Source organism: Boleophthalmus pectinirostris, unplaced genomic scaffold (genome assembly GCF_026225935.1).
Source record: "Boleophthalmus pectinirostris isolate CB_2022bp ecotype Guang Dong unplaced genomic scaffold, ASM2622593v1 HiC_scaffold_21, whole genome shotgun sequence".
Classification (NCBI taxonomy): Eukaryota; Metazoa; Chordata; class Actinopteri; order Gobiiformes; family Gobiidae; genus Boleophthalmus; species Boleophthalmus pectinirostris.
Genome location: NW_026571175.1, coordinates 23,416,796 through 23,442,332, shown reverse-complemented (window position 1 = coordinate 23,442,332; position 25,537 = coordinate 23,416,796). Strand labels below are relative to the sequence as shown.

Here is a 25,537-nt window from a genome sequence, read left to right as displayed (position 1 = left end):
GCAAAGGAGAAATTCAATTTGTCAACTGGACAAATTTAATTCTGAAGAAACAGCTTGGATGAACTGCAAAATGTATTAGGCCAAAAAACCTTTTGTCCAGTTGACAAATTGAATGTTTCCTTCGCCATGGATTCTATCTGGATGACTGAGGGATTTTACATACATCTTATGAATAATTGCACATAATGAACACACCAAGAAATGGGCATAAATGGACCAAAGTTTGGAAGAAACATTGCTATATTTACAAGCCAGATGAAGAAACAAATAATTTCATAAAGACATTCACATCCAAAAATGATGAAAATGTCTTTTTAATTGTTTATTTACTTAATATTTATATATTTTTACAAAATAAAAAAAATATATGAAACAAAAAGCTAACAAGTCTGCAAGGAATCAAGAAGGGAAAGGAGAAAGCCATTGACAAACAGGGACTACAGTACTTGTTTTTTATATATGTACAAGACAAGTTTATCTGTTTAAATTTTAAAACGCACAGTACAAAAGAAAAACAAGTCACTGACAAAAAACATAGTACATTTCTGTTCATCAGTAATTCTTTGCAGTTTCTTTGTGTTGGGGACAGGCCGAAGAGCAGAGGTGGGGGGCTCAAACGAATGCAGGGCAGACAGGGCATACACTGGAAATCATTCTTAGCATTTCTTGCATAACAAGCAGGACCTTGAAGCAACATATTTATAATAGTTCATGGGACCATTACTGTACAAGTGTGGAATAATGAAAAACAAAAACAAATTTACACCATGAAAAATCCTGCACTTGGCAAAAACCAAGTGACAGTACACAACCACGGCCCCTTCATGTACAAACATGCACGCGATCACATGACAAACATACGGCCCACGTCTGAACCAGTGAGCTGGCTTATAGGACTTTATATATAATATATCTATATTTGGTAAAAAATAAACGCACAACTCTACCAATTTTGAGAATTGTTTCTTCAAACTTAAAACTCGTAAAAATTAACAGCAATTAAGCAAATTGAGTTGGGGCTTTTTGGGACAGACGGTTTTCCTCTGAAATTAAGAAGTGGGGAGTCGAGGGGTGAGAAATACAAAGCCAGCCTGTCCCCCCACCGTCCGGGTTCACTTCATCCTCCCCATAGGTAAAGAAAGGGGTAGAAAGAGACACAACTGAAAAGACCATACAGGACACTCATTCTTTTAGAAAACAGTTCTATGTTACATACAAGTGAAAGCAAAGGGGCGTAGGATTAACACGATACAAATTCCCAACACTCATAATTTCACCTTTAGATGGTGTTATTCGCTAAATATTTCGCTCCCCTCTCCCTCCCTCCCACCTCCCATCCATGCATGACTACTACTGCTTCTCTAAGCACAGCACCTGCTCCTCTTGGGACCAGAGCTGCCAGTGCTGGGCCAAGAGACTGGGAGGACTTCTTCGTGGGAGAAAGAGGGAGTTTAGATGTGGAGACTGTTAACAGAGGGGTAGAGCCCCCCTGCTGTTCTCTGTGTGGGGTTGTGGGCAGTAGGTATTAGTTTGCTCCCCAGTTGTAGCTGTTGTACGCAGACTTGTTGATCTGGGACTTCTGTTGGATGGTGGCATTCTGGCTGCGTTGTCCAGTGCCGCTCTGTTAAAAAAAAAAAAACATATTAAAGTTTCTTCAATAGATTTCAGCTTCAATATGTACTTATAACCTGACCTGATATGTTTAGTTTTCTGTTATGTAAAAACTCAACAAGGTTTAATTTGTATTTACATGAATGAATATCAAATAACACCTGAACCACAAACAATACGCATACTAGTCCATTATAATATTATTTGGACACTAAGGTAAAGGGAAAAAAAAAATATATGAATTTTTTTATTTATAATTTGTCAAATTTAAGGGATTGGATACCCAGCATATCCACAATAAGACAGACTTAACTAAACACGCATACAAAAAATAATAATAATAATAAAAATAAAAAATAAGTAAATAATAATAATAATGATAATAATAATGATAATAATAATAATAATAATAATACCCCCCAAAAAAAGGAAAAAATAATTTAATAATAATAATAATGGCTGTGTTTCAGGTGACACTGCATTCTATGGGCCAATATTAATTAATACAGATAAAAAATACCAGACTCAACATTTGTAAATTTAACTTTTGGTAATGAGAATCTGAAAACTACCAGTTGTATTTTATATTATAATGCAGTCTTATACCAGTTCTGATATACTGATAACTATTTTGAAAAGGTATAAACACTTTTCTCTCAGTATCTCTGTTGCAACAATATTCATTTTTGACAGCCCGATCCCGTACCTGTCCATCTTGCTGCAGGTGGTGGTGCAGGATTTGGGAATGGGCATGCTGTTGTGGCGCCAGGATGTGCATGAAGGGGGCCGGGGCGTAGCCAGCAGCAGTGGGGGGGTTAATGGGTCCTCCACTTCCAAGAGCAGAAGGCAGACTGAAGGAGGCCGCCGGAGTGCCCGCGTGGAAACCCTGCTTATCAAATGACTGCACAGAGACACAAGCCCAACACAAAATGGTGAGTAGGCAAGGTACAATATTGAAATTTTGGTGTCATGATGATCATGGATAAAATAATTGAGCTTAACGATTATATCATGATAATTATTACAGTTGCTGACAGTTTAAAAATTTGATTCATTATATTTCTAATATTATGAAAAAGTCCCATATTGAAACAACTTTTAGAAAATTGAACTTTGTTATAAATGAAAACAACAATGATCTAGAAAAAAAAACATCAAGTAGCTTTATTTGGTGCATTCTGGTGATAAAATGGCAATTACTTTTTTTGGCGATTAACACAATTATATAAAATGTTCCAAGAACGATTATTGTCTACCATTTTTCTCTCGATAAATGATATTATTTTTTAATGTCCCAGCCCTAATGGTGAGATCTTTTGATGGATAGATACGTTCTTTGGATGTTGAAATATTTATTACATTTTCACACTAGAAAACAAAACAATAACTATAATAATAACATAACATAAAAACAGGTCTAACATGTAAACGTATAAACATTTAGACAGTTGTTGCCATGGTTACCTGTGTCTTTGTATAAACGGACCCTGAAATGTCTGGAACCCCCGTGTTGCTCGACGTCACAGAAACTCCTACAGAAAAACAACAATGAGAGCTTTACCTTATAATTATTTTGTTTGTTATTACAGTTACTAACACAGCTGGAGTATATGGGGTTTTCTTCAATAAAATAATAAGGTTTTAGATGAAAAAGCGCTGTTCAGAGTTAATCAATGTTTGGGTAAAACAAAAATATCTTACTAGCGACAAATTACACCAAACAAAATGAGCATCATGCTGTCCACAGTAGTTTGAGAGCAAATGAGGTGTGATACAGACAGCAACGGCATATTTAAATAGCACATTTTACGTACTTCCACAACAGTCTTAAAATCATTAAGACTAAAATTAGTAAAGACAAAGCAAACAAGGGCAAATCTTGCTGGAACCAAACAAAAGCAGACAAAACAGAAAAAGAACTACCCAGAGCAACTCATCCACACGGGCCAATCACAGAGGATCTGATCTTGGTCAAGTATATGAAGTTTATCATGTGTTGATAAAGCATTTCTCTATTGACAGATAAATAATTATAGATTCAAAATGTTTTCTAGGACAACAGTGGACTGATGAGTTACCCTAGACGAGTACAGGGACAGTAGTGTTTACGAGGGCATCACTAGAGCAGCTCAGAAAGTGAACAGCGAATAAGCCAGGGGACAGAGGACAGGACAGGTGCTTGTGGTTTATTTGGCAGGTGGCAGACTCACCGACTCCGGGCCCCGTCACTGAGCTGGTCGGCTTGTTTTGTGCAGAAGCGGCAGCGGCCACGGCAGTGCCGTATCCGCCTTTACAGAAATCCCCACTCCCTGAAGCTTGGCCCACATCCTCATAGCCTGCAACAGTCAACACACAGCCACAGCCCACAGCATTAGACACACCAGGCAGGGACAGAGCGGGAGAGACAGGGCCAGCAAACCAGCTTCAACTGCACCACATGAGCAGGGTCTAACAGGTTTAGATGAGGCGTATGGAGGGGAAGGGACTGAAACTCACATTAACACCAAATGTTTCAGTGTTTGAGGAACTATTTCTCCATGTGGTTTAATACAGAGCTGTTATTTACAGGTCCTGCCTGAGCCCGGTCTGAGAGACGGGAGGGGTGAGGGGTGTGCCGAGATGTGAAGAGTGAGTGAAAGCAGGAAGCAGAAGCTGAGAACAAAGTGTCGGATGAACTGTGAGATGAGTGATAAAATATTAAATGAAACTTTACAGAAGAGGCTTGAGTAGCACCAAAAAGCGAGGCATCATGAAAACTAATGAGCGCCTGGACGCCCTGGTTTAAGCATTAATTTATGAAATGACCAAAGCAAACTACACAATATCCATTGGATTCTTTTAACCGAACAAAAACAAACTGACTTTTCATTAATTGAGGGATATTCAATAATTGTGTTCATTAACACGTTCTTTTCTCCCGTCAGCTCTTACCAGTGCTGTATCCATGGGAACCATAGCCACTCGCTTGTTGAAAGGGCGTGGCTGATGCGTTAACCCCAACATTCACTCCGTGTTGTTTTGACGAGGTAGGGGCCACCTGCAGAATTTGATGAGCAGTATTAAGCACCAAGCAGCACGGATGAACAGATCACATTAATTAAAAGAGCCTGTATCAGATTTTCAGTCCATCAAGTTCAGAACCAACCAACTAAATCAATACACGGTTTCCGGCAGTAGATGTGAAGCACCAGACCTGTGAATGCAGCTAGACTCAAAATAACAGCCTGTGACTATCGCAGACAGTTGTTGATACTAAAACATATTCACTACTTATGAGAAGGATTTTAAAGGGCTTTTATCAAATTTTTATGTTATTCACTCACCGGAAAGACTGGCCCGTACTGGAAGGTGTTAGGAAGGCCGGGCATCCCAGTGTAAGCATAGGGGAGACTCGTGTAGCTGTATCCAGGGGGCAGTCCGGGGTTTAGGAAGGGCTGTTGCGTCGTGTGGTGGGTCTGTGTCTGGTTCTGTTGTGTTTGGGCTAATGTGGTGGCAGGGGCCGGAGAAGAGGCATCACCGCGCCCAAATTTTGACAAATCCCCTGGAAAAAAAAAAGAAAAAGACAAACATTGCTTTAGCTCATAAACTGTATAAAGAAGTGGCCTGAGGGAGTGTGACGTCACCCACAGCGCTCCGCTCCAGACAAATCTCACAAGGCTAGCAGTTATAGGGATGAATTTGGAGCAGAGTTCTGCATTACGAATAGGAATTTATTTACAGACAAAATAGCAAAATAAAAACGCCAAGATCACGTAGAGTGGGTTAATATGAACATTTTAAGACCAAAATAATGAGGCTCACAGTAGCAGTTACAAAGAAATATTAACTTAATTGGACACAGAGTTGATGGAGCTGGAAGCGCCCCAAGCAAACTTCCTATTTGGAACACGGCGGCTTTGGGTTAGCTATGTCCATTTAGGTATCAGTCTGACACTTGTGATCAGAAACATTAAGGTGACCTCCTGAAATAGTTGCATACGTGTGACAAGATATATATTGTGGTGGGACAGACTGACGTTTGGTAGAAAAAATGAGTTATAATCAATATAAGCAAGTGAAAGCAATGGTCACCAAAAAGTGTAACTGTTACTGTATTGCTTCTTATTTTATTCTATTTGTTGTGTTTTGTATGCATCTATACAATTTCGTGTGGCACATGAAAAAGTGAGACATTATTTACAAATACAAGATGGGGGACAAAGGCCTGAATAGCTGTGGAGGGCAACCAAAGGAAGGACAAGTGGTCGCCCTAAGAACATCTAATTTCAGGTCAAATAAAGGTTTAAAAAAGGTGCATCGTGTAACTTTTTTTTAGTGGAGGGTTTGTCTAATGCTTTTCTCCATGGAGATGTTATTGCTTTGTCTGGAATGTTTCACAGTATGGCATTAAACCTTTCTATCTTCATGGAGACCAAACCAAGTCAAGTTACAGGTCAGATCTGTGCAGAGGTGACCCCACTCACAGTCCGAATGCCTGTTTTTCCAGGTGTTTTAGAGCTATAAGCACGTGTAACTGGATAAATAGACAGAGCTGTTTAATGTCATATTGTGGAATATTCCAGGCAGAGCAATAACATAAAAAAGTTACACAGTTCACTTTTAAAGGTTTAAAGGTTACACTGACATTTGTGAACAACTTTTCAATCAGATTTGACCCTGCTTACCTGAATATGGGTTGTTTGTCAAGCTGCCTTCTCTGCCGGTCAACGCTGTGGTTGGAGTTGGAAATGGAATGCTGTAGTAATCCTGAAAACAGAGATACTCTCATGTCAAAACTGATACGAGAGAAATAGTGCAAATTAACTTCACATAAAACAAAGGACTCACCAATGGTATTCTCGTCTGCAGCATCTGTAGGTCATCATAACCATACACCTGAGGCTGCAAAATTATTATAAAGCCAGTCACAAACTCTTTCCAGATTATGTCATGTCAATCATAATTTCATCTTTTTCTCATTATATATAGCTTGTATATAACCAAGATATATTTGTATTACTATATTTATATATTTTATTTTTACATTTATTCAATTATGCCTTATTTGACCCGTCTTTTGATATTTTTGCTACCTATTTTGTATTTACCATTTATATTTTTGCTCTTATTGTATGTTTTTGCTGTTATTGTATTATATTGTGATGTGTAAGCTACTGTGTCCAGATAATTTCCCTTGTGGATCAATGAAGTTAAATTGAGACTTCGGCAAAATCTAGACAAACACTGTAAAGAAAATATTGTTGTGATTAAAAGTAAATTAAGATAAAACTCACTGGGTACGCATGCAGTAGTCCAGGAGCCATGATGTACGGGTTGGGCAGTAGAGGGGGCACTCCAGGTGGCAGGTTAGGAGGTGCTTTTCCTGTACAAGAGGATTTTATGCTTGGTAAATCATTTTTCAATGGCTGCAAAGTGACAGCATGAAGTTAAGCAACATCAACAAGAGATGAGTCAAGATCAAATTTCCTCCAAGTTGAGAAAGTGTCTGTTCCAGGAAATGGACTCTGATAAAACCACACGGCCCATATCCTCTTTGATTAAGATGATGTTAGTTTTAAGTCAAGCAAATTAAGTCAGTAATTTCATTCATTCAACTAGGTGGCAAAAATATTACACTGCATGTTTTTTTTTTTTTTAACTTTTATTTTTCATTTGGCTCTTTTTGCTGCCTCAAGTGTTTTTTTATTGAAACCATATACCATGCATTTTAATTTTGAATAAAACACGAATCATCCATTTTTCCTTATCTCTCTCACTTCTAAACACAAGTATTGTAAACAAACAGTCCAGTGGCTCTCAAATTTTCCACACTCAAGATTTGGCTTTTCAAGTACCACTAGATCTAAGACAGGTCTATAATAGGACTATTCAAGGTCTAAAGAAGGCCCAAATTCCAACATTAGTTCAAATGAATGACTGACTTAAAAGGTGGAAAATAAATGGATATGAATAGAAAGGACACAAAATAAAGCGAACAGAGTTTTACAGACCACTGGGATTATTGATAAAATAAGGAATTTGTAGAATAAAAGCAGGAGTAGGAAGATTTTAGTCACCTTTGTAGCTTACATCTTGAAGGTGCACTATGTAACTTTTTGGTTGGGGCTCTGTCACCCGTTTGTTTCTATGAATATGTCACTGCTCTTCCTGGAATGTTCCACAGCATGACATTAAACAGCTCTGCCTTGCATTTATTCAATTACAGGTGGGTTTATAAACAAAAATACCTAGAAAAACAGGCATTCTGACTGAGCGAGGTTGCCTCTCCACAGATGTGACCTTTAACTTGGTCTGGTTTCGTGTCCATGATGATAGAAAAGTTTAATGCCATTACAGTCAAACATTCCAGACAAAGTATCTCTATGGGGAAAAGCATTGGACAGACCCTCCACCAGGAAGGTTACACAATGCACCTTTAAGACCCACTTTTATTCTCTTTCTTTTAACATCATATGAGTTATGTGGTCCTTTGTGTCTTTTATTTTCATATTTATTGTCTTGATCTATTTTATTATTTTTAGTACTACTTTTATTGATTTCATTATTTTTATTATCTATTGTTTTTTTAAATTCTGCTGACTTTATAGTGTTAAATCTTTTACACTGCTATGTACAGCACTTTGGAAACTAATATAGAGCAGATTTATATAATAGTAATAAATAATGTCTAACCTGAGGACGCTGCAGAGCTCCGTGAAGATGACGAAGTGGCCGATGACGGGATGGAGGAGGCCACAGAGGAGACCGAGACAGTAGCAGCGGCTGCAGTAGGTACTCCCATAGACCCCGTGTTGAGCCCCATGGCCAAACTACTCACAGGACCCAAACCAGAGGGGGCGGAGACTGTGGCCGGACCCACAGAGGAGGCCTGAGGTCCCCCTAACGAGACCTGGGCCGCAGCCGCCACCGAGGAAGAAGAGGGGACCGATGAAGAGGGGGCGGAGGAGGGGAACGAAGAGGAATGTAGGCTTGAGTCGCCATCTACACTGGGATGCTGAAAGGGCAATAGAGAAAGAAATATTATTCACAATACTGTAAGAATAGAAGAATTAATCAAAGCTACTTGAAGCCAATTCTCACCAATAAGCTTGAATTCGACGTCCTTACTGAAGATGGCCCAAGGTTATTTTGTTGTGACGAAAGGGAGCTGTGCAAGAAAACAAGAAAATGAATACAATTACATCTACATACAGTTACAACTATTTTAAAGCCTTGTTTGGGTGATTACTCTAGAAGTTTCTGTCTCTTTTTCCAAAGCAGTAAAAGCATAGCAAGGCATGGCAAAGTATAGCCCAAACCATGTATCTGCTAAATCTGTTATGTTTCCGTTTGCTATATTTATAAATATTATATTAGAACTGGTTTCAAGATGATGCTATGACAGAGGAATAAAGGTTAGGCCTAAGCTTAATCTTCAGTCTACATTTTTTTTGGTCTCTGTACGTTAAATGTGACAGATGTACCTATGACCGAAATAAACCAATCAGTCCGTAACTCAGTTGTGATATTACCCGACCTCTACAGCTACGACACCAGTGAGTTTGATTTACAGTTAAAGAACGACAAAAACATACTTGTTGTGTTGAGGGGGAGGATGGGAGCTTGGAGGCATGTCTTCACCATGGCCCAAAGCACTGAGAGACGCTTGATTGGATGACGTCAACATGGAGGCGGGCCCTGAACCGTTGTCTGTCAAAGTGCCCATGTTCGAGACCGTTGTGGGTGCAACCGAATCTGGGGTGGACTTTACCGCAGAGCCTGCTGCAGCTACAGACAGGAAGCAATTTGTGAACAAACAAAATACAATAAAATGAAATACAAAGCTCTGCAAAATAACAATTTGACAAACAGAAATCTACCTTCCACTGATTGCGTTGCTTGAATTGAACTGAAGCCATTCTGTAAAACCAAGAATGAAGGTGAGCTCACAGGTTTCTATGGAAACAGCCCATTGACAAAAAGTTAAAAAACGTAGGGCAAGAGCTGGGTAATTATGCACAATTTAAATCGACACATTATGAAACATTTAATTAAAAGGGAGCAATAAGGACAACTATGCATGATTTAATACAACCTTGGGCTGCATGTCCTTCTGTGGGGAAGAGGAAACCGATGGAGGATAGCGCCGGGACTGAGGTGGTCTCTGGTCATACATATCCATTTGACTGGAGTTGGAAAGAGCTGCATTTGACTCACTGTAGATTTAAATGGCATAATATAATTAGCATGTTTTATTACTAATTTTATCCCAAACTCAAATCTTGCACCCACCTGTTCGGGCTAGTATAGAGGCTGTTCTGGACTTGGTTGGCTGGTGTGGTGGTGGCCGGGGTGGACTCGTAGTCTGGCAGCACTGGCTCTGACCCAAACTGTAAAGCCCCAAATTGAAGATTAAGCCCTGAGATGTCCGCTGACCCAGGCATCTCCACTGCCATGGCTGGAATCTGCAAAGAAATGTGGGAAATACGAGATAAGGTGAATAGTCCCGATGAGTCTGATGTAAACTTAAGTATATTAGAACAGTCTCATAATCATACCTTTGTTGTGATTGTTGCCCTTTTCTTTTGCTGTTTGATTTTATGCTGTTGCAAAGGCAGTGGACTCGAACCCTGTGCATCGGAGGAACTGGGAGAGACTTGCTGACCTAAAGACTGGACTGCCATCTTGGGAAGGGAGGACGCTGGAGGAGGAGCCATATGGGGTGAGGAGGTCGGCTGTTGGGGCAGAGATGAGGAGGAGGAGACAGAAGAGGGAGGCAGGCCTTTGTCCTGCAGGAAAACATCTAACATGGACGAGGTCGATGTGGCAGTCTGGTACGGCTGCCGCTTCGTAAAGGGCGTGTGCACCGCTGAATCTTGAGCCTTTATATCTGAAACACAAAGAAGCAATTTATAGTTTGCAAAGAAAATTATGAGTGAAATAGGGACTGGAAGAAATTAAATGAGATGAGAAGATGAGGCATAGAAAATCAGTGTGATCAATTCAGATTGGAAAATTCAAAAGACCATGGTATTTTAAAATGTGCAAGATAGTTTGGAGCAGCAGTACATTGTGCTACCCAAAAATCTGTGGTTTGAACACAACTCGGACTAGTACTATTGTTGTGTCATTGGGAAAGACACCTTACCCACCTCGGATTTATAGGAGTATGGAAAAAGTGAGTGAATGATGGTGGCTGGAGGGGCAGATATATTGGCAGCTTTTTGAGAGTCTAGAAAGGTGATGTTATTAAATTAGTAATACTTGATAATCATACCCAATATTTGATGGCTTTACTAATATACTGTCAATATTCACCCATCCACATCCTACTCATTGAGACAACTTTAAATCCTAATGATGTTAAACACACTTATTTTGAAGCATCAATAACATACAATAATGCTGACATGCTGCGATCATACCATACTGTCCCAGGGAGGCGTTGGTGTCCCAGGATGAAGGGTTTGTGTTGGGGGGTCCCGTCTGGGAGTGCTGCGCTGCCAACTGAGCCAGAGCCTGCGCTGTTTTATACTGCTCCAGGAACTGAGAGCCGGTGGTTCCTGTGGTACCTCCTTTAGGGTCCCCCACCTCCCCAAAGCCTTTGCTCAGCATGCTCACCTGGAACAAATGCAGTAAGTGATTATTAGGGATGAGATTTATGGAGGTGAAAGGTAAGGTAGACAATATTATGATAAATTTACCATGCTGTGCTGAGAGTAAGGAGCTGTGGAGGATGTTTGGGACAGTGGACCCCCTTGTTTGGAGTTGCTGAAAACCAGTGACTGGGACAGTGAGGGGGGCTGGGGGGTTTCCATAGGCGGGTTCTCTGTCTCTGAGGACGAGGGAGCTGGGGTCTTCCCGAGAAGCACTGCTAGGTCGATCCTGCGTCAAGAAAAAAAAACAAAAAACACACACATTAGTGAAAGTCTTACAGGGTTTTCAAGGCTGACAACTAGATTAATGAAATATGTTTCTACCATTTCACCAGAGGCACAACGTTGAGGAATGTTATGATGTAACAAGCCTTAACGCTGCTTCATGAATACAGTGACCTCAAGAGGTAAAAACCCTTCAAGTTCATAATTTGCAATCATAGTTCTAATCAGATTTGCTTCACGGTTTCAAGTTTCATGGCTGGGAACAAGTCCAAAATTGAGTTACAGACGTTGTACTAGCATAGTGTTAATTTGCATATCACTTTTAGTAGTATATATCTTGGCACCATTTGGACCCATACAGCTTTAGTTTATCCTAGTTTGTACCTTTGTCCTTTAGTTATGGTGACACTCTCTTGAGGAATAGGCATTGACGCCACACTGGATGCTGTGAAAATCTTGGTCTCCGAAAGCTACGGGGAAAAATAAAGAACCTTATTAATGACCTCATATCATTAGACCCATTGGATGCACCAGTTAAACTCCTTAGATAGGCTAAATGCTTCAATGTGGTAAACTACGGTACCCACATCTTCATTCCAGTCTTCAGTGCCCCACTCTTCTGTAGGAGTCCTCCAGGCACCTATGAGTCAGGGAAACCATTCAGTACACTCCAGAGGGGCGAAGTAAGTTTAAACTAGAATAAATGCATAAATCAAGGCAGATGTGAACTTACCCGGAGTGGAGTCGAACTTGGGCTGGTAATTTGTTCCCTCTCCTGCAGAGTACTCCACCCCTAGAATTAAAGCCAGTGGTTACGTTACTTTGATAAATAAACCACTCGCATATTGCATCAGTGTACCGCTTTCTCCAATAGTGAGATACAATGTTATTCACAGCACTAGTCAATATTAACAGCCCATTTGTAAAAGATCCAAAACAGAATCAAAAGCAGCTACATATCATATCACACTTGACTGTATTATTGGTGGTTATGATAAACAAAAACTCCCACCAAAAACCTGACATTTACAAATAAAATTCCTTGGTTTAAGCTGCATGAATTTTTCCTGTTACAGATGCCATTTTGTGGACTTTGACCATTTAAAATATATAATATAAAAGGTGCACTATGAAACTTTTTGGCTGGGAATCTATCACCTGCTTGTTTCTATGGCTGCGTCTGCTCTGCCTGCAATGTTTCAAAGGACAGTAAAACAGTTACACTTTACATTTTCATTAAATTAAGTCTTACAGCTCAAAAATACCTAGAAAAACAGGCATTCTGACTGTGAGCAATGTCAACTCTCAACAGATCTGACCTGTAACTTGGTCTAGTTTGGTCTCCATGAAGCTAGAGGTTCAACACCATACTGTAAAACATTTCTAGACAAAGCAATAACATCTCCATGGAAACAAGCATTTGACAAACCCTTCACCAGAAAAGTTACACAGTGCACCTCTAATTTAAATGGTAATGGCTTTCATCAATCTAAAACCTATTTACAAAAAACTGTTATATGCAGCATTTTGAGGACTCGTTTTATTCAAAAGTTATAAGATTTTGTTTTGAATTATCAATTTCTATGGCAAAGGTCCTTATTTCTCATCATTCTGAAATCCATGGATAGATACTTTGCACAAAGTAAATCATTTTACTCAACATACTAGTGCCTTCTTCAGCCTCCATGTTGCCCGTGTTGTTCCAGGTACTGCCTCCTCCATAGTTTTCGTCTGTCTGGGCTGGCTCAGCATAATCAGCAGGGTTAAAAGTTCTGGAAAAGATTTAGAGGATTTACAATTGACAAGATTATGACCTACTATGACCAAATAGCTATTATAGACTACAGATATCACAGATTGAAGCGGACAAAAGCAGCCAAATTTAGGTCATGTCTTTCCATACAAGACGACATTTGACTGCCATTTTGAGATTTCTGTCAATTAATTAGCCTTTAATTAACAATCAATTATTTTGTAGCTTCTAGTTCAGCTTCAAACAAGCAGGAGCAAACTACTGGTCCCTTTTCAGTGCTTATGTCTGTATAAAGCAAAAACAAAAGCAAAATCCCACACCAGACTGACTCACCTCTCATCTACTGCATTATCACATGAAGACGCCCTATCAATCTGGCTTTAGAGACAAAATAAATGGGAATAATTACAAAATAGCAGAGCCAGACAAGCGTTTTTGGCCATACAACTGTTCATAAAAGCAGCACAGCTTAATTTCAATTACCCAAGCTCACATAAGGGTAAATGGTGTTGTTGACATCAGAAAACGCATAGCGATAGAGTTGCATTTAGCATAATTTGGTAAAGCAAAGCAAGCTTGTTCAAACTGGCCTAACAATGGGTTGTAATGAAGACTGAGCTTGACAACCTGATATTCATACAACAGTCTCCTTGAAAACCAATGCCATCACACTGAGAGACAAGCGTTAATGTTTAGCTAGCAACAAGCAGAGATGCACTCAAATCTGTTGTCTGTTTCCTCTCAAATTAAAAGGCCCCATATTATGCTATTTTCTGATGTTATAATGCTGTTTCCTCATCACAAACATAGCTGGAGTTGTGCTTTGTTTCATTCACACATGTTTAACACACAAACTCTGCATATTTAGGCTGGGTTTTTCTCTCAAACAGAAAACACTCTATTCCACCTTGTATAATTTCAGTAGTTAAGCAATCAAACTCTACTGAACAAAAGGTACAACAGCCACCCTGTTAACTTCTGAACTACATCACTACATAACATAAGGTGGAACAGAGCTTTTCGAGCTTTGGAGATGTAGACAGCCTAATAATAAAGAATTACTCAAGCATGTGTGAATGACATAAAACACAACTCCAGGTGTGTTTTTGAAGTGGTAACAACATTCTAACAATGCTAAAAGCTCACAAGAGTCAATTTTGCATTGCATAGGACCTTTAAATAAATACCCAAGTGCCATCTTCCGTTAAACAAGGAGGAACAGTTAAATTCCTACCACAATAGGTCAACAATTTACAAAATATTTCAGAACACTGCATGTAAATGTAAGCACGGTGCACCATTTTAACCTGACACTAAAAGCAGCAATAAATAATAAGGTTAAACCCAGTAGTATAATTTGCTAATGGTGGTGACTTCTGTCCTTTGAGTGTGTGTGTTTCACTCCAGACAAAATTGCAACTAGAGCTGCACAACTTTGAAAAAATAGTCTAATTGCCAATTTTTGTATTGCGATTTGATTAAATTTGCAATATAGGTTTAAAACAATGATTCTGATACTGCAGAATCGTTAACATTTTAGAGAAGAGTGAAATATGAAATGATAAAATACATCAATTTGATATGAACAGGATTTTTTCTAATTGAGATTTCCTTTTGAACGTGATATAATGTGCAAATTATATTAACACAAGTTTGCAGAAATTATACCCTTACACTACTATATCACACTCTCTATCCATCTATACGAAACTGGGTGAATGTTCAGCCAGACAGACTTCCTCCTGTTGTCACACCTCAACACAAACACTACAAACTGCCAACAAAAAAGCAGCAACAGCTTTGACCACCAAGGCAAAGTGCAGATACTTGAGCATATAGCTTTCTAAAGGCATACAGTCCAGTTGGCGCACACATGTTCCAGTCTCCTCAGGATTAAAGCTAAACAATGGGCTCTGGTCCTGCTCTTTGGTGACCATGGCAACAGGTAAAAGTGAAACAAAGGCCTTCTGCTTTTAGGCGGCGCAGGTGTTCCCTTACCCCATGCCCTGCGCAGAAAATCTGCCTCCTCGCCGTCCGGACGCTCCTGCAACCACAACAATAAGAATTTGTTAGAAAGTTGTACATTGTTATTGTTACATCCAGTTTAATATTATAGTCTAGTGAGAGACTTGTTGCTTTTTTAATGTAGCTTTAGCTGTTTGGTCCCGCTAGTGCTGATTGTACATAATTTTTTTTTTTTTACCAATTTGCTATGATAGTTTACAATTCTGTCATGTATATTATGTTGTTTGATGCTGTGTATATTTGTTGTTGATCTGTAAATGGGGAAAACAGGAGAAAAGGTGCAACTAACTCCTGACATGTCTTCATTGCTATGCACTATCCATGACAAATGAAGAGTTCATTTACAAAAACTGATAAATGTCATTTGAAAGTAAGTGGAAGCTTGTAGTTTACCCAAAACCCAAATCTAGGGGTGTAACGATATCCAGTCTCATGATACAATATCATCATGGTATAAACCTCACGGTACGATATTTATTGCGTTATCGCGGGAAAGCTCACGATATGGTGGGGAGGTTCACGATTAGTGACGTAACAATCTCCAAATCTCTTAGTATGATAGTTTCACAATATGCATCTCACGGTATGATATTTATTGCGATATTTTGTGGAGGTTAAACAGCTAAAACTGTTAATGTGCTAATTTTTCCTCTTAAAATGCCTCGACAAGACTTAATCCAAAGCACTAAGACTTAAAAGTGCTTGGAACTGTTATTTCTTCTTGTAGTCTACACTGAAATGGAGCAAAGAACCATGGTCTATGTAGTTCCCTCTGTTCTTTAGCTATTGCTGCACCATAACTCTTAATTTAAGCAAAGAGACTTGTAATTCGATATATTGTGATGGCCCATGATATTACTGTGAGAACTTTGACGATACAATTCATGATATTTCGGTTATTCTTACATCCCTACCCAAATCTATTTTACTATTATCACCACTACAGATTATTGGTAATATAGCTAGAGGAAGAACAAAAACAACAAACCTTTCTGGCAACTTTTCAGAACGGGAGGTATCTTTTTTTGTTACTGAACTCTTCAAATATAAATCAAACATACAGTATGACTTACCAACTGCTCCTCTTCCTCTGCCTCTTCCTCTCCGACCTCGTTCTGCTCCTCTTCCGACGACTCCGGCCTTCCCTCCATCCAAGCCGTTCTCCTGACCACGAACTGAACACAAAATATTTCAAGTAGCCAAATTAATGAACTAAAAGATTAAAGACAAAACAACATATTTAAAACCCATTAAATAATAGATGAAGGGAAATAAATGTAAACCATCTGGAAGCATACTTTATTTCACTTCACTTTTTATTTTGACTTGCTGTACGGTGTCCTTGAGTGTCTTGAAACGCACCTCATATACAATGTATTCATATTATTATTACTTGTAGAAGGCAGCGGTATGCCAAGTGATTAAGTGCATGTTGCCAAGTTATAAAATGACAATGTTTAGACACATAGAGGACACATTAGCAGCTAGTCCTGCTTTACTGCCTTTCTTCAAACCAGTCTACACTTGTTAGTATACGCAAAACACGATTTGCCTATAACGAACATACCCAGAGCTTTAGACATTTTTACTAAGGAAGATACAGTCATGCAATAAAATGTGTTGGGGGGGAATGTAAATAGATGGCATAGTGATGAAGCACTTTACCTTAAAGGTCCTATATTAAGCTTTTTTTTTTTTATTGAGCTTGAAGCCATGTTTGAATGCTGGTACTTTCTCAAAAACATGGAAACCTGTGTTTTCTTTCATTCACACATCACATATTTGCATAACCCTTTATTATTAATCTGTGTACATCTCCATAGCTCAAAATGCTCTGTTCCACCTTGTGATTTCATGTAGTGGTAGAGTTCACGTTAACAGCTACCTTTAATCTTTAGTTCAGTAGAGATTGGCAATTCCAGGGTTGAAATCGTCCAATATTATGAACTCAGCCTAAATATGAATGAAACAAAACACACCTCCATGTATATTTATGATGAGTAAACAACATTAAAACATACAACACACGACATACAACATAAAGAGAGTTCTTGGGCTGTTTTGAATCTTAATCGTGAAATATTGCAGAGACAGAACATTCTACTGAAAACAGCAGTATTTCTACAGAGAGGTCTCACTAATGCACTTCTTACATTTCACATTTGCCAAAGTGGAAAAGTAAATAAAGTTGTGGACATGCAGAGAGCCCAAGACAGAAGCTTATCGGGACTCTCAAGCCTTTTAATGCAACATCCACTCTTAGGAAAATGCCACCAGTGCATTAAAGCCAAGTAGCATTACCCTTCATTAGGACAATGTAGAAAGACAGTCACTAACACACCAAGAAGGGCTGGGCAGTTAATGAAAGCCTAATCAAGATTGAGATTCATTCATGTCTAATTGTCAATAATATGCTTGGGAGATATTAATTGCAAACTCTACAGCCAGTCTCGAGTCAGGAAAAACATGTTCAGATTTTGGAGGAAGAAACTTTACTCCTTTTGTGTCAAATGTACTGATTAAGTTTATCCTGTTTATGAAATCAATAATGAAAGCCCTTTTTATTCACAGAAAATCAAGATTGTGATTCATCTGCAATATTGCATAACCCTAAAGCAAGAGTAATTTAAAAGGGAGTACACAATTTATAACATTACTGAACTTGAAATGAAAAATGACAGAACTATAGCTGCTTACTTAAATGTAATATGGGCCCTTTAAATAAATATCAGCAGTATCACATTAACATGATACTATCTTGACATTACATGATACCATCTTGAAAATACGACAAAACCAAACAGCGTGAACACAGCACAATGTCATACACTAGCTTGGATATTGAAGACTGGCAGAATACATTTATAATTTTCTTCAAAGACAGAGAAATATCTTTAGTAGATTTTAAGCTGGAAAGAGGCTTATTGAGTATTTTTGACTGACATTAAACATGCTGGAGTCCCTTGAAGTCTCAGAAAAATCAAAGATGAGACACTCACACTCTCGCCCCCTGCTGGTTCCTCCGCGACCCTTGCGCGGAGCTCCACCTCGGCGACGTGCTGAGTCCCTCTCTCCTCCCTTCTCCCGATTTTCCTTCCCTTCCTCTCCGGTCTCTGCCTGGCTGCTCTCCTTCTGACCCGAGACGCCTTTCTTCTTGCCCACCATCTCCCAAGAGTCCTGGGAGAGGAGCGAGAAACAGTGTGCTTTGTACAAATGTTCCGTGGAAATCAATACGGGAACTGTGAACTAGAGTTGTATTTTAAAATGCCCCATAAAGCTATTGATTTTGGAATAAAAGGTTACGATAAGCTTAAGGGCTAGCGGCATCTCCCACTTCCCTGATAGTAGCACGATTTTAATTTTAGCAAGGTTTTGAGAAATCAAATTTCAATAATACAGCTACCCAATTTCACATGGAACAATCCACTCCAACACCAAGGGCATCTGGGGTAAACTGTGTAACAAAAAATAAATTTAATTCTGGACTTTTGTGCAACTTGTTGCCCAGATGTGTCTTGGAGAGGAGGAGATACAAAAACGGATTATGCAATTGTTTTGATGACACAAAAAAGTACAGTAATAACCTAAGGCTACAAAATAGCTGATCCAAATAAAACAAACTTGTAGAGTAATCTGTCCAGGTTATTAATGTTAATTTAACAGATTTAACATTTACATGATTGTTTAACCACATTTCTGATTGTCATGGTATTGTCTGAATATCTGGACAATTATTTTTTGTCAATGTTGCCTACCCCAACAGTGTTGATTTGTTAGTATTAATAAGTACCAGGTCAAGAAGACACCAAAAATCAATGATATTTACTTTGTAGTTCTCACAGCCACTCCTTTCATCTTCATATTGGCTGCATCAGTTTGCCAACCCTGAGTCCCTAATAATGTTACTTCCTCATAGATCCTGTATCATATGTAACTAATCCAGGAAGAAACCAATTCTTCCAAAAGCTGGCATTACTCACAGTGTCTGGGCTACCCTCCAGCAAAACATTAATGGCTCTGTTGACATCTCCGTTACAATCGTGCAGAGCTATCATAGACTCGTCTTGGTCCTTGCCTGTGATGTCAATCAGCTAAAAAATAAACAAGAAAAAACAAATCTCAGAAATCACACAGGTCAGTTAAACAAACATTAAGCATGTGGTCAAACTCGGAAACATACAGAAGCAACATAACGGACAGAGGAAATTAAGAAAATGAATACAAGTCATTGTTTTAAAATTAAGCTATTGAAAATGCTAAATTTGCTCATTTGGGTATTCCGCATTTATAACACTATTTAATACGAACCTATGCTTTCTACCACATTCTAGTTTTCAGTTTGGCTACATTAAGTAAAGCAAATGGATCTGAGCAAATTGCCTTTTAGAACTTCAGTAAGATTTAACCAATCTGAAGCCCTGCGGCCACAATTTTTAATGCATCCAAGATTGGGAGCTTGGATTGTGCTCGTTCAGTGCTTAAAATCCTGCAGTACCCATTACCCTAAAGTATGACAGAAACCAAATTTGAAGCAAAAAGAGAAATTAAAACTACTTCAAGGCACTGACTCAGACTTAAGTGTATCAAACGGATGTTGCTCACCTGTTTGACCTTTTCTTCAAAGTCTGCATCATTGTGGTCTGAAATCATCTGTGCGAGCCGGATCTGCTCTGCGGTGGCCTGTTGAGAGACAGTGCCAACCCCCCCAAAAAGTAAGTACTTATAGGAAAACATTATGAGCAGCATGGATTCACAAAATCAGGGTGATGTACAGGCAAATAGAGTCTGAGAGAGTCTGAGGTTCTGCAAGTCTAACAAAAGGTTTAGTATTGTCCATTTACAAATGTTATCTTTAGCTGATAGTTTTATGCTGGGAATCTTCCCAAATTTCTGCAACTTGTATAATAATCAGAATAACAAGCATATTTCAAGGTTACTGAGGAGAACATTTTGTGCTTTAAATGTAACAAGCATTAACTATGAAATGAATACAATGAGATGATTGTTCATAGCACTAATGGGTCATTTGAGGTTTACTGTAAAATTATGAGTATTGTCCAATTGTCAACTCTCCCAGTCTAATGGTAAAGATATTGTAGTAATAATTATGCAAGTGTCAAAGGTAGGGCTTTAATTGAAGGGGGGTTATTTATAAATTGAAACTTGGCAATTGCAATTACATATTCACATAAAGCCATGATTGTGCCAGTGTCATGTTGCCAATTTATTGTTTAATTGACACGGGCGGGTTTGATCTGCAGTAGCTGTAAGTTGTTTGCAGTAGTAGCAGACAAAAGATGCACAGCTCAGTGTGGAGGTGAGGGTACCTGAAGCCTCTGCTTGTGCGGTGTCTGGCTCTGTGTCTGCCCCTGTGTCTGCTCCCAGCTGCCCCGGGCTCGGTTCCCGCCCATGGACGTCATCATTTACAGTATATACAAATAACAGTATTTACAAAGAAATAACACCTAGAGAAAAAAAAACAACAACAACAGACACATATTTGACTTAGAACAGTGACCCACATTATGTCAGACTCAAGTCCATACAGTTTTGTGTAACATCAGTGGAAGGAGTGTCTCAGCTTGGAGTTCATTAGGGAAAAGTTAATGTGTACAAAGCTGATGTTGGCCATTTTGAACGCTACACTGCAAAGGGAGCACAGCGGCCCGCGGGTTTGACTGGGGAGTAAGTAGAGAACAGGGGAAGGATCCAGCGCTGCATAGACAAGGTTGATTTAACAAGTGCACAAGTGCCCATCCTCAACACTACAACTAATGCACACACGCTCTCCGACGCTGAGCAGGGGGATGCACAGTTTAGATCATTTTAGGTCAACAACACACAACCCCAGACAGTAGAAAACACTTAAACAATGAAATGCAGAGTATAGTACGGCAGCTAGTATTTTAGAACAAATTGCTAACCTTAACCTTGTTATTGACAGCGAAACCTTAATCTCTCAAATGTTACGTAAAACAGTTTGTACAGCACAGGACAACCAAGCCTCCACAAAGGCCTTGACCAGCAAATCTATCGCTAATTCCACTAGCAGCCACATGGCCAAAATGCTAACCAAGTACGAGGGGTTCGGGGAAAGCACCAGCGCTGAAGCCTCTGGAGCTTCCGCTTCACGGCTTCACCTCATGGCGACAGCGAGGCTAACTTCACCAGCCAAGGCTAACTAGCCAAATAAAATATTGAATGTACTGCAGCAAACGACAGACAATAGGCAACCAACCCGATCGAATAGACATTAAGTTGACCAGTAATAAACCAAGAACCGGGGAGCGATGATTTCTTGTTACACTTGACACAAAACGCCCATTTTCCCGGTGCCTCTAGTTGTCAGCTAACGAGTATTAGCCAAAGGCTAACGAAACAAGCCAACGCAGTTAGCACGCAGGTAAAGGCTAGTTTGCTACTTTAGTTTAGCATCCTCACAGTCTTAACAATCACATCGCGACAGCACTGATTATATGGCATGCATAATATCGGAGAGCTGGCATATTTACAGCACAAAGACCGAGGCTAACACAAGGCCTCAGGGCCCAAGAAATGAAAATAAATAGAGGCTCTACTGACCACAAACCGGCTCAGTTTATACGCCGCAACAAAACCGAAAGACAAGTGGCCCTGATGTCGGGTGTTAAGTCGGGTTTGGGGCAGGGTAAAATACCCGAAATCGTACGTTTGTATTACAAATTTAAGAAAATCAGAAGGAGCTGATTCGCTCACAATAAACGCGGCTGTAGATTTACCTGTTTCTTTTCCTCTGCCTCCACTGAGAGCTGCGTCACGTGGTTCACGCAGCTTCGAGGAAACAGAGCCCACACCACGTGACCAGGATTTCTTCATTTGCAGCTTATTTGTTTCGTGGAAGTAATGACACTCCAAATATTATGCATATATATATTATATCAGTTGCCTAACTGCAGTAGAAATACGTCCATGCATCTATTAATAAATAACGGCTGCATCCCTCTTTTACATAATATATTATACAGCAATGGAAGTGCAAAACCTCTGTAAAATTAAATATCTTAACTTTGTGTCATTTTCTACATTTCATTCGTATATTTATATATTATTATTTTTTCCCATTATTTGTATTATTATTGTCTTATAGGACCCCTTTGAAACGGGCTTCAATGGCATTGTTTGATTTTCTGCACTTGTATCGGACCAGTCCATCAGCCTCATCAAAGAACCAGGCAGGTGCAGACAGGAGCAGACAGGTGCAGACAGATGATGCCCAAAGTGTGAAGTTCTGCTTTTCTGAACATTACGGTAGTCTGGTCACGTGACGTCACTGCTGTCTGCGCTCGCGCTCAGCTAGCCGCGAGCTAAAGGCTAAAGTGCGTATTTGGTATTTGTTTTCTTTATAGAGGCGAGCCATGTCCCTCTGTATTACTGCGTTTATTACTATATCACTTTTTTATGGAAAGCCTTCGCAATATGCCCACTCTCACTAACATAACATGATAGAAGGTAATCATTTGTTTAACTAAAGGTTTTAATTAGTCTAAAGCTTGAGCCACAATGCTAGCTAGTATAAACAATCCATAGTTTCATAGCTGTTTTGCTCTTTAATTTATAAAAAAAATAGACAACGAGGTGGCAGCATGGCAGATTCCTCTCCTTTATCTGGTGTGAATGTTGTCCTGGTTATGACCTATGGGAGCTTGGTAAGTTAATTTAACCTTTATCTTTATTATATGTGATTTCTGTCACTATAGTGTTGAATGACATGTTAACTCTGTGTGCAGGTGTTTGTGTTGTTGTTCATCTTTGTCAAAAGGCAAATTATGCGTTTTGCTATGAGATCCCGCCGCGGACCCCATGCACCCATAGGACACAATGCACCAAAGGTAAATTTATTGACATATTTCGCCTGTTATTGTAAAATAAATATTTAAATAGATGATTTGCTCTGCAGGGCCTGAAAGAGGACATTGACTCAGGATTGTCCAAGGTTCAGGAGATCTGTTTTGAACCCCGGCTTTTAGCTGAAGAAGACGACAGACTGAAACATGAATCACAACTTAGTGAGTCATATACACAGTGTATACAGCTGTAGATATACATTCAATCAAATACGTTTTTTTTCTCTTTATTTATTGCATATTCCTCAATTCCTGAATGGGAAGGGAGTGATGTGATTATTACAATTTAATAGAAATTGCACATTTTAAACACATTTTAACTTTAGAAAAAACATCTTAGACCATACACTGTAGACTGGCATACCATATGATGGGTACAAGCTTTATTATAGCTTATAACTTAATAATATAAATCAAATTATATTCCACACCTCATTTCTGTCTATTTTTTGCCAAAGGTTGCTACAACTACTTGTACAGAATGAAAGCATTGGATGCTATCCGTGACTCAGGTGAGGGCTCAACTTTTCAGTATGTTTTGACAATAATTTGGGATAGAATATATTTAGAAATCTTTTCTTGTTCTAGGGATTCCTATTCTAGAAATAAGCCGAACCCCCAGTGCGTTCACTGGACGTCACTTCAGGAACTGGCTGCTGGAGCTGCGAAACTCTCACTCTCTCATCAAAAGCAGCCGCAGTGCACTCATCGATAAACTCCTGGAAGGATATGACAGTGCTCGCCATGGCACAGGGGTGGGTACAGAGCAAAAATAGACAAATTGAGTATTTAGTTTCACTGTAATCTAATAATGAGCTACTTTCTTATTGTTAGGTATTTGGAGAAGCCGAGTTTCTTGAATACCAGCAAGCTCTGAATGAACTGGTTGATGTGTAAGTACCAGGCATATGCTGCAGCGAGTCTGAAAACGGGAACATATCTTTTTTGTGTTTTTATTGTTGTTTTATATATCTTTTATCATATATATATATATATATATAGTATTGCATATAAACATTGTACATTGTATAGATGTATACTAAACCCACTTTAGTCCTGGTTTAGTCTTGGTTTAGTCTCTAGTTTATATACAATGTATGGAAAGCCTCTTAATAGCTTTCTACTGGATCCTGACCTGTTAGTCAATCAAACATATTGCTCATATCTGTTTGAATAACACTTAGTAACATTCAGTTCCTCATTCTCACATTCTCAGTGTGAAGGCCTATTCCAGCAGCACCAGTCTGGACCAGCACCACCAGTCTGCAGCCAAGGACTTGACTGGGTCCCCTGTGCGCTCTGCCCCCTCCACCATACAAGTCACGTACCTGCCTTCCACCGGACAACGCAGCAAGAGACCCAAACATTTCCTGGAACTGAAAAGCTTCAAAGACAATTATAATACACTTGAGAGCACCCTGTAAGACCACAGCAAAACCAAGTAGTCTGTAACATTAGATTTTATTTCAAAGGCTGTAGTCGCTGCCCCTTTCAAGATATTCGACTTCCCAGCTATGGTTTAGACAAAGATGATTGTAGCCTACATGGCAACAGTGATAAGTGGCATCTATTGTGAGGAATGCCATACTTAATTAAAGGTGCACTATGTAACTTTTCTCATAGAGAGTCCATCACCTGCTTATCTCCATGGAGATGTTATTGCTTTACCAGGGATGTTCTACAGTATGGCACTAAATGGTGCAATTTGTGAAGAGGTGAACATGATCACAAAAAGAATAATGCATTTTATTTAAAGGTGCACTGTGTAACTTTCCATCACCTGCTTGTTTCTATGGATATGTCATTGCTCTGCCTGGAATGTTTCACAGTATGACATTAACAAATCTATCTTACATTTATTCAATTAAAAGTGGTTTTATAGCTCAAAAATACCTAGAAAAATAGACATTCTGACTGTGAGCGGGATCACCTCTTCAGATAGAAAAGTTTAATACTGTGAAACATTCCAGACAAAGCAACAACATTTGAATGGAGAAAAGCATTTGACGGATCCTCACCACAAAAGTTACACAATGCACCTTTGATATTATTTTTGAACAATGCAGTCAAATGAATATACGATAGAGACGTTTAATGCCATACAATGGAACATTCTTGGCAAATCTATGACATCTCCATGAAGACAAACAAGCAAAAGGCAGATCTTCCACCTCCTCCAAGTTACATGGAGCACCTTTAATTAAACTGAATGGTCCAAATGTAAAACTGACGTGAAAATGGTGTTTTTGTACAGAATTATATTTATATGAATTGATGTAACTTAAGTCATTTTGTGTGTGATTAATTTATTGTGTGTTTTTGACATAAAAGATCAAACCACCATCTACAGTTTGTCTTTCCTTCCTCCACTAGATGGCACTACTAAGACGCAGTGATCTCAACTA

At 39.1% G+C, this 25,537-nt stretch overlaps 2 protein-coding genes across 8 annotated transcripts; one reads left to right on the top strand and one right to left on the bottom strand.

Annotated features, from left to right (window-relative positions):
- Positions 1 to 268: 268 nt before the first annotated feature.
- Positions 269 to 22,075, bottom strand: ubap2l (ubiquitin associated protein 2-like). Of its 7 annotated transcripts, none has more exons than XM_020932510.2 (30): positions 22,008 to 22,075; positions 20,577 to 20,714; positions 19,852 to 19,929; positions 19,230 to 19,340; positions 18,249 to 18,426; positions 16,323 to 16,424; positions 15,223 to 15,268; positions 13,558 to 13,602; positions 13,137 to 13,243; positions 12,205 to 12,264; positions 12,059 to 12,111; positions 11,856 to 11,941; positions 11,295 to 11,475; positions 11,016 to 11,211; positions 10,149 to 10,480; positions 9,883 to 10,055; positions 9,686 to 9,806; positions 9,471 to 9,546; positions 9,186 to 9,378; positions 8,692 to 8,758; positions 8,284 to 8,605; positions 6,885 to 6,973; positions 6,439 to 6,492; positions 6,276 to 6,357; positions 4,935 to 5,152; positions 4,543 to 4,648; positions 3,822 to 3,947; positions 3,076 to 3,143; positions 2,318 to 2,512; positions 269 to 1,621 (listed from the first exon to the last, which is right to left on the bottom strand). In XM_020932510.2, the coding sequence occupies exons 2-30, from the start codon at positions 20,670 to 20,672 to the stop codon at positions 1,526 to 1,528; spliced, it is 3,657 nt and encodes a 1,218-aa protein (XP_020788169.1). In that variant the 5' UTR covers positions 20,673 to 20,714; positions 22,008 to 22,075; the 3' UTR covers positions 269 to 1,525. The 7 variants fall into 7 exon arrangements, with proteins under 7 accessions (XP_020788169.1, XP_020788170.1, XP_055013650.1 ...); XM_020932511.2 differs by lacking the exon at positions 22,008 to 22,075 and adding an exon at positions 21,832 to 21,996; XM_055157675.1 differs by lacking the exon at positions 22,008 to 22,075 and adding an exon at positions 21,832 to 21,996 and having other exon boundaries at positions 9,471 to 9,510.
- Positions 22,076 to 22,553: 478 nt separating this feature from the next.
- Positions 22,554 to 25,475, top strand: LOC110167391 (protein C1orf43 homolog). Its single transcript, XM_020932732.2, has 8 exons — positions 22,554 to 22,737; positions 22,856 to 22,934; positions 23,016 to 23,117; positions 23,186 to 23,294; positions 23,591 to 23,644; positions 23,721 to 23,887; positions 23,967 to 24,025; positions 24,349 to 25,475. Exons 2-8 carry the CDS (start codon positions 22,872 to 22,874, stop codon positions 24,554 to 24,556), a joined length of 762 nt encoding a protein of 253 aa, XP_020788391.1. The 5' UTR covers positions 22,554 to 22,737; positions 22,856 to 22,871; the 3' UTR covers positions 24,557 to 25,475.
- Positions 25,476 to 25,537: the final 62 nt, after the last annotated feature.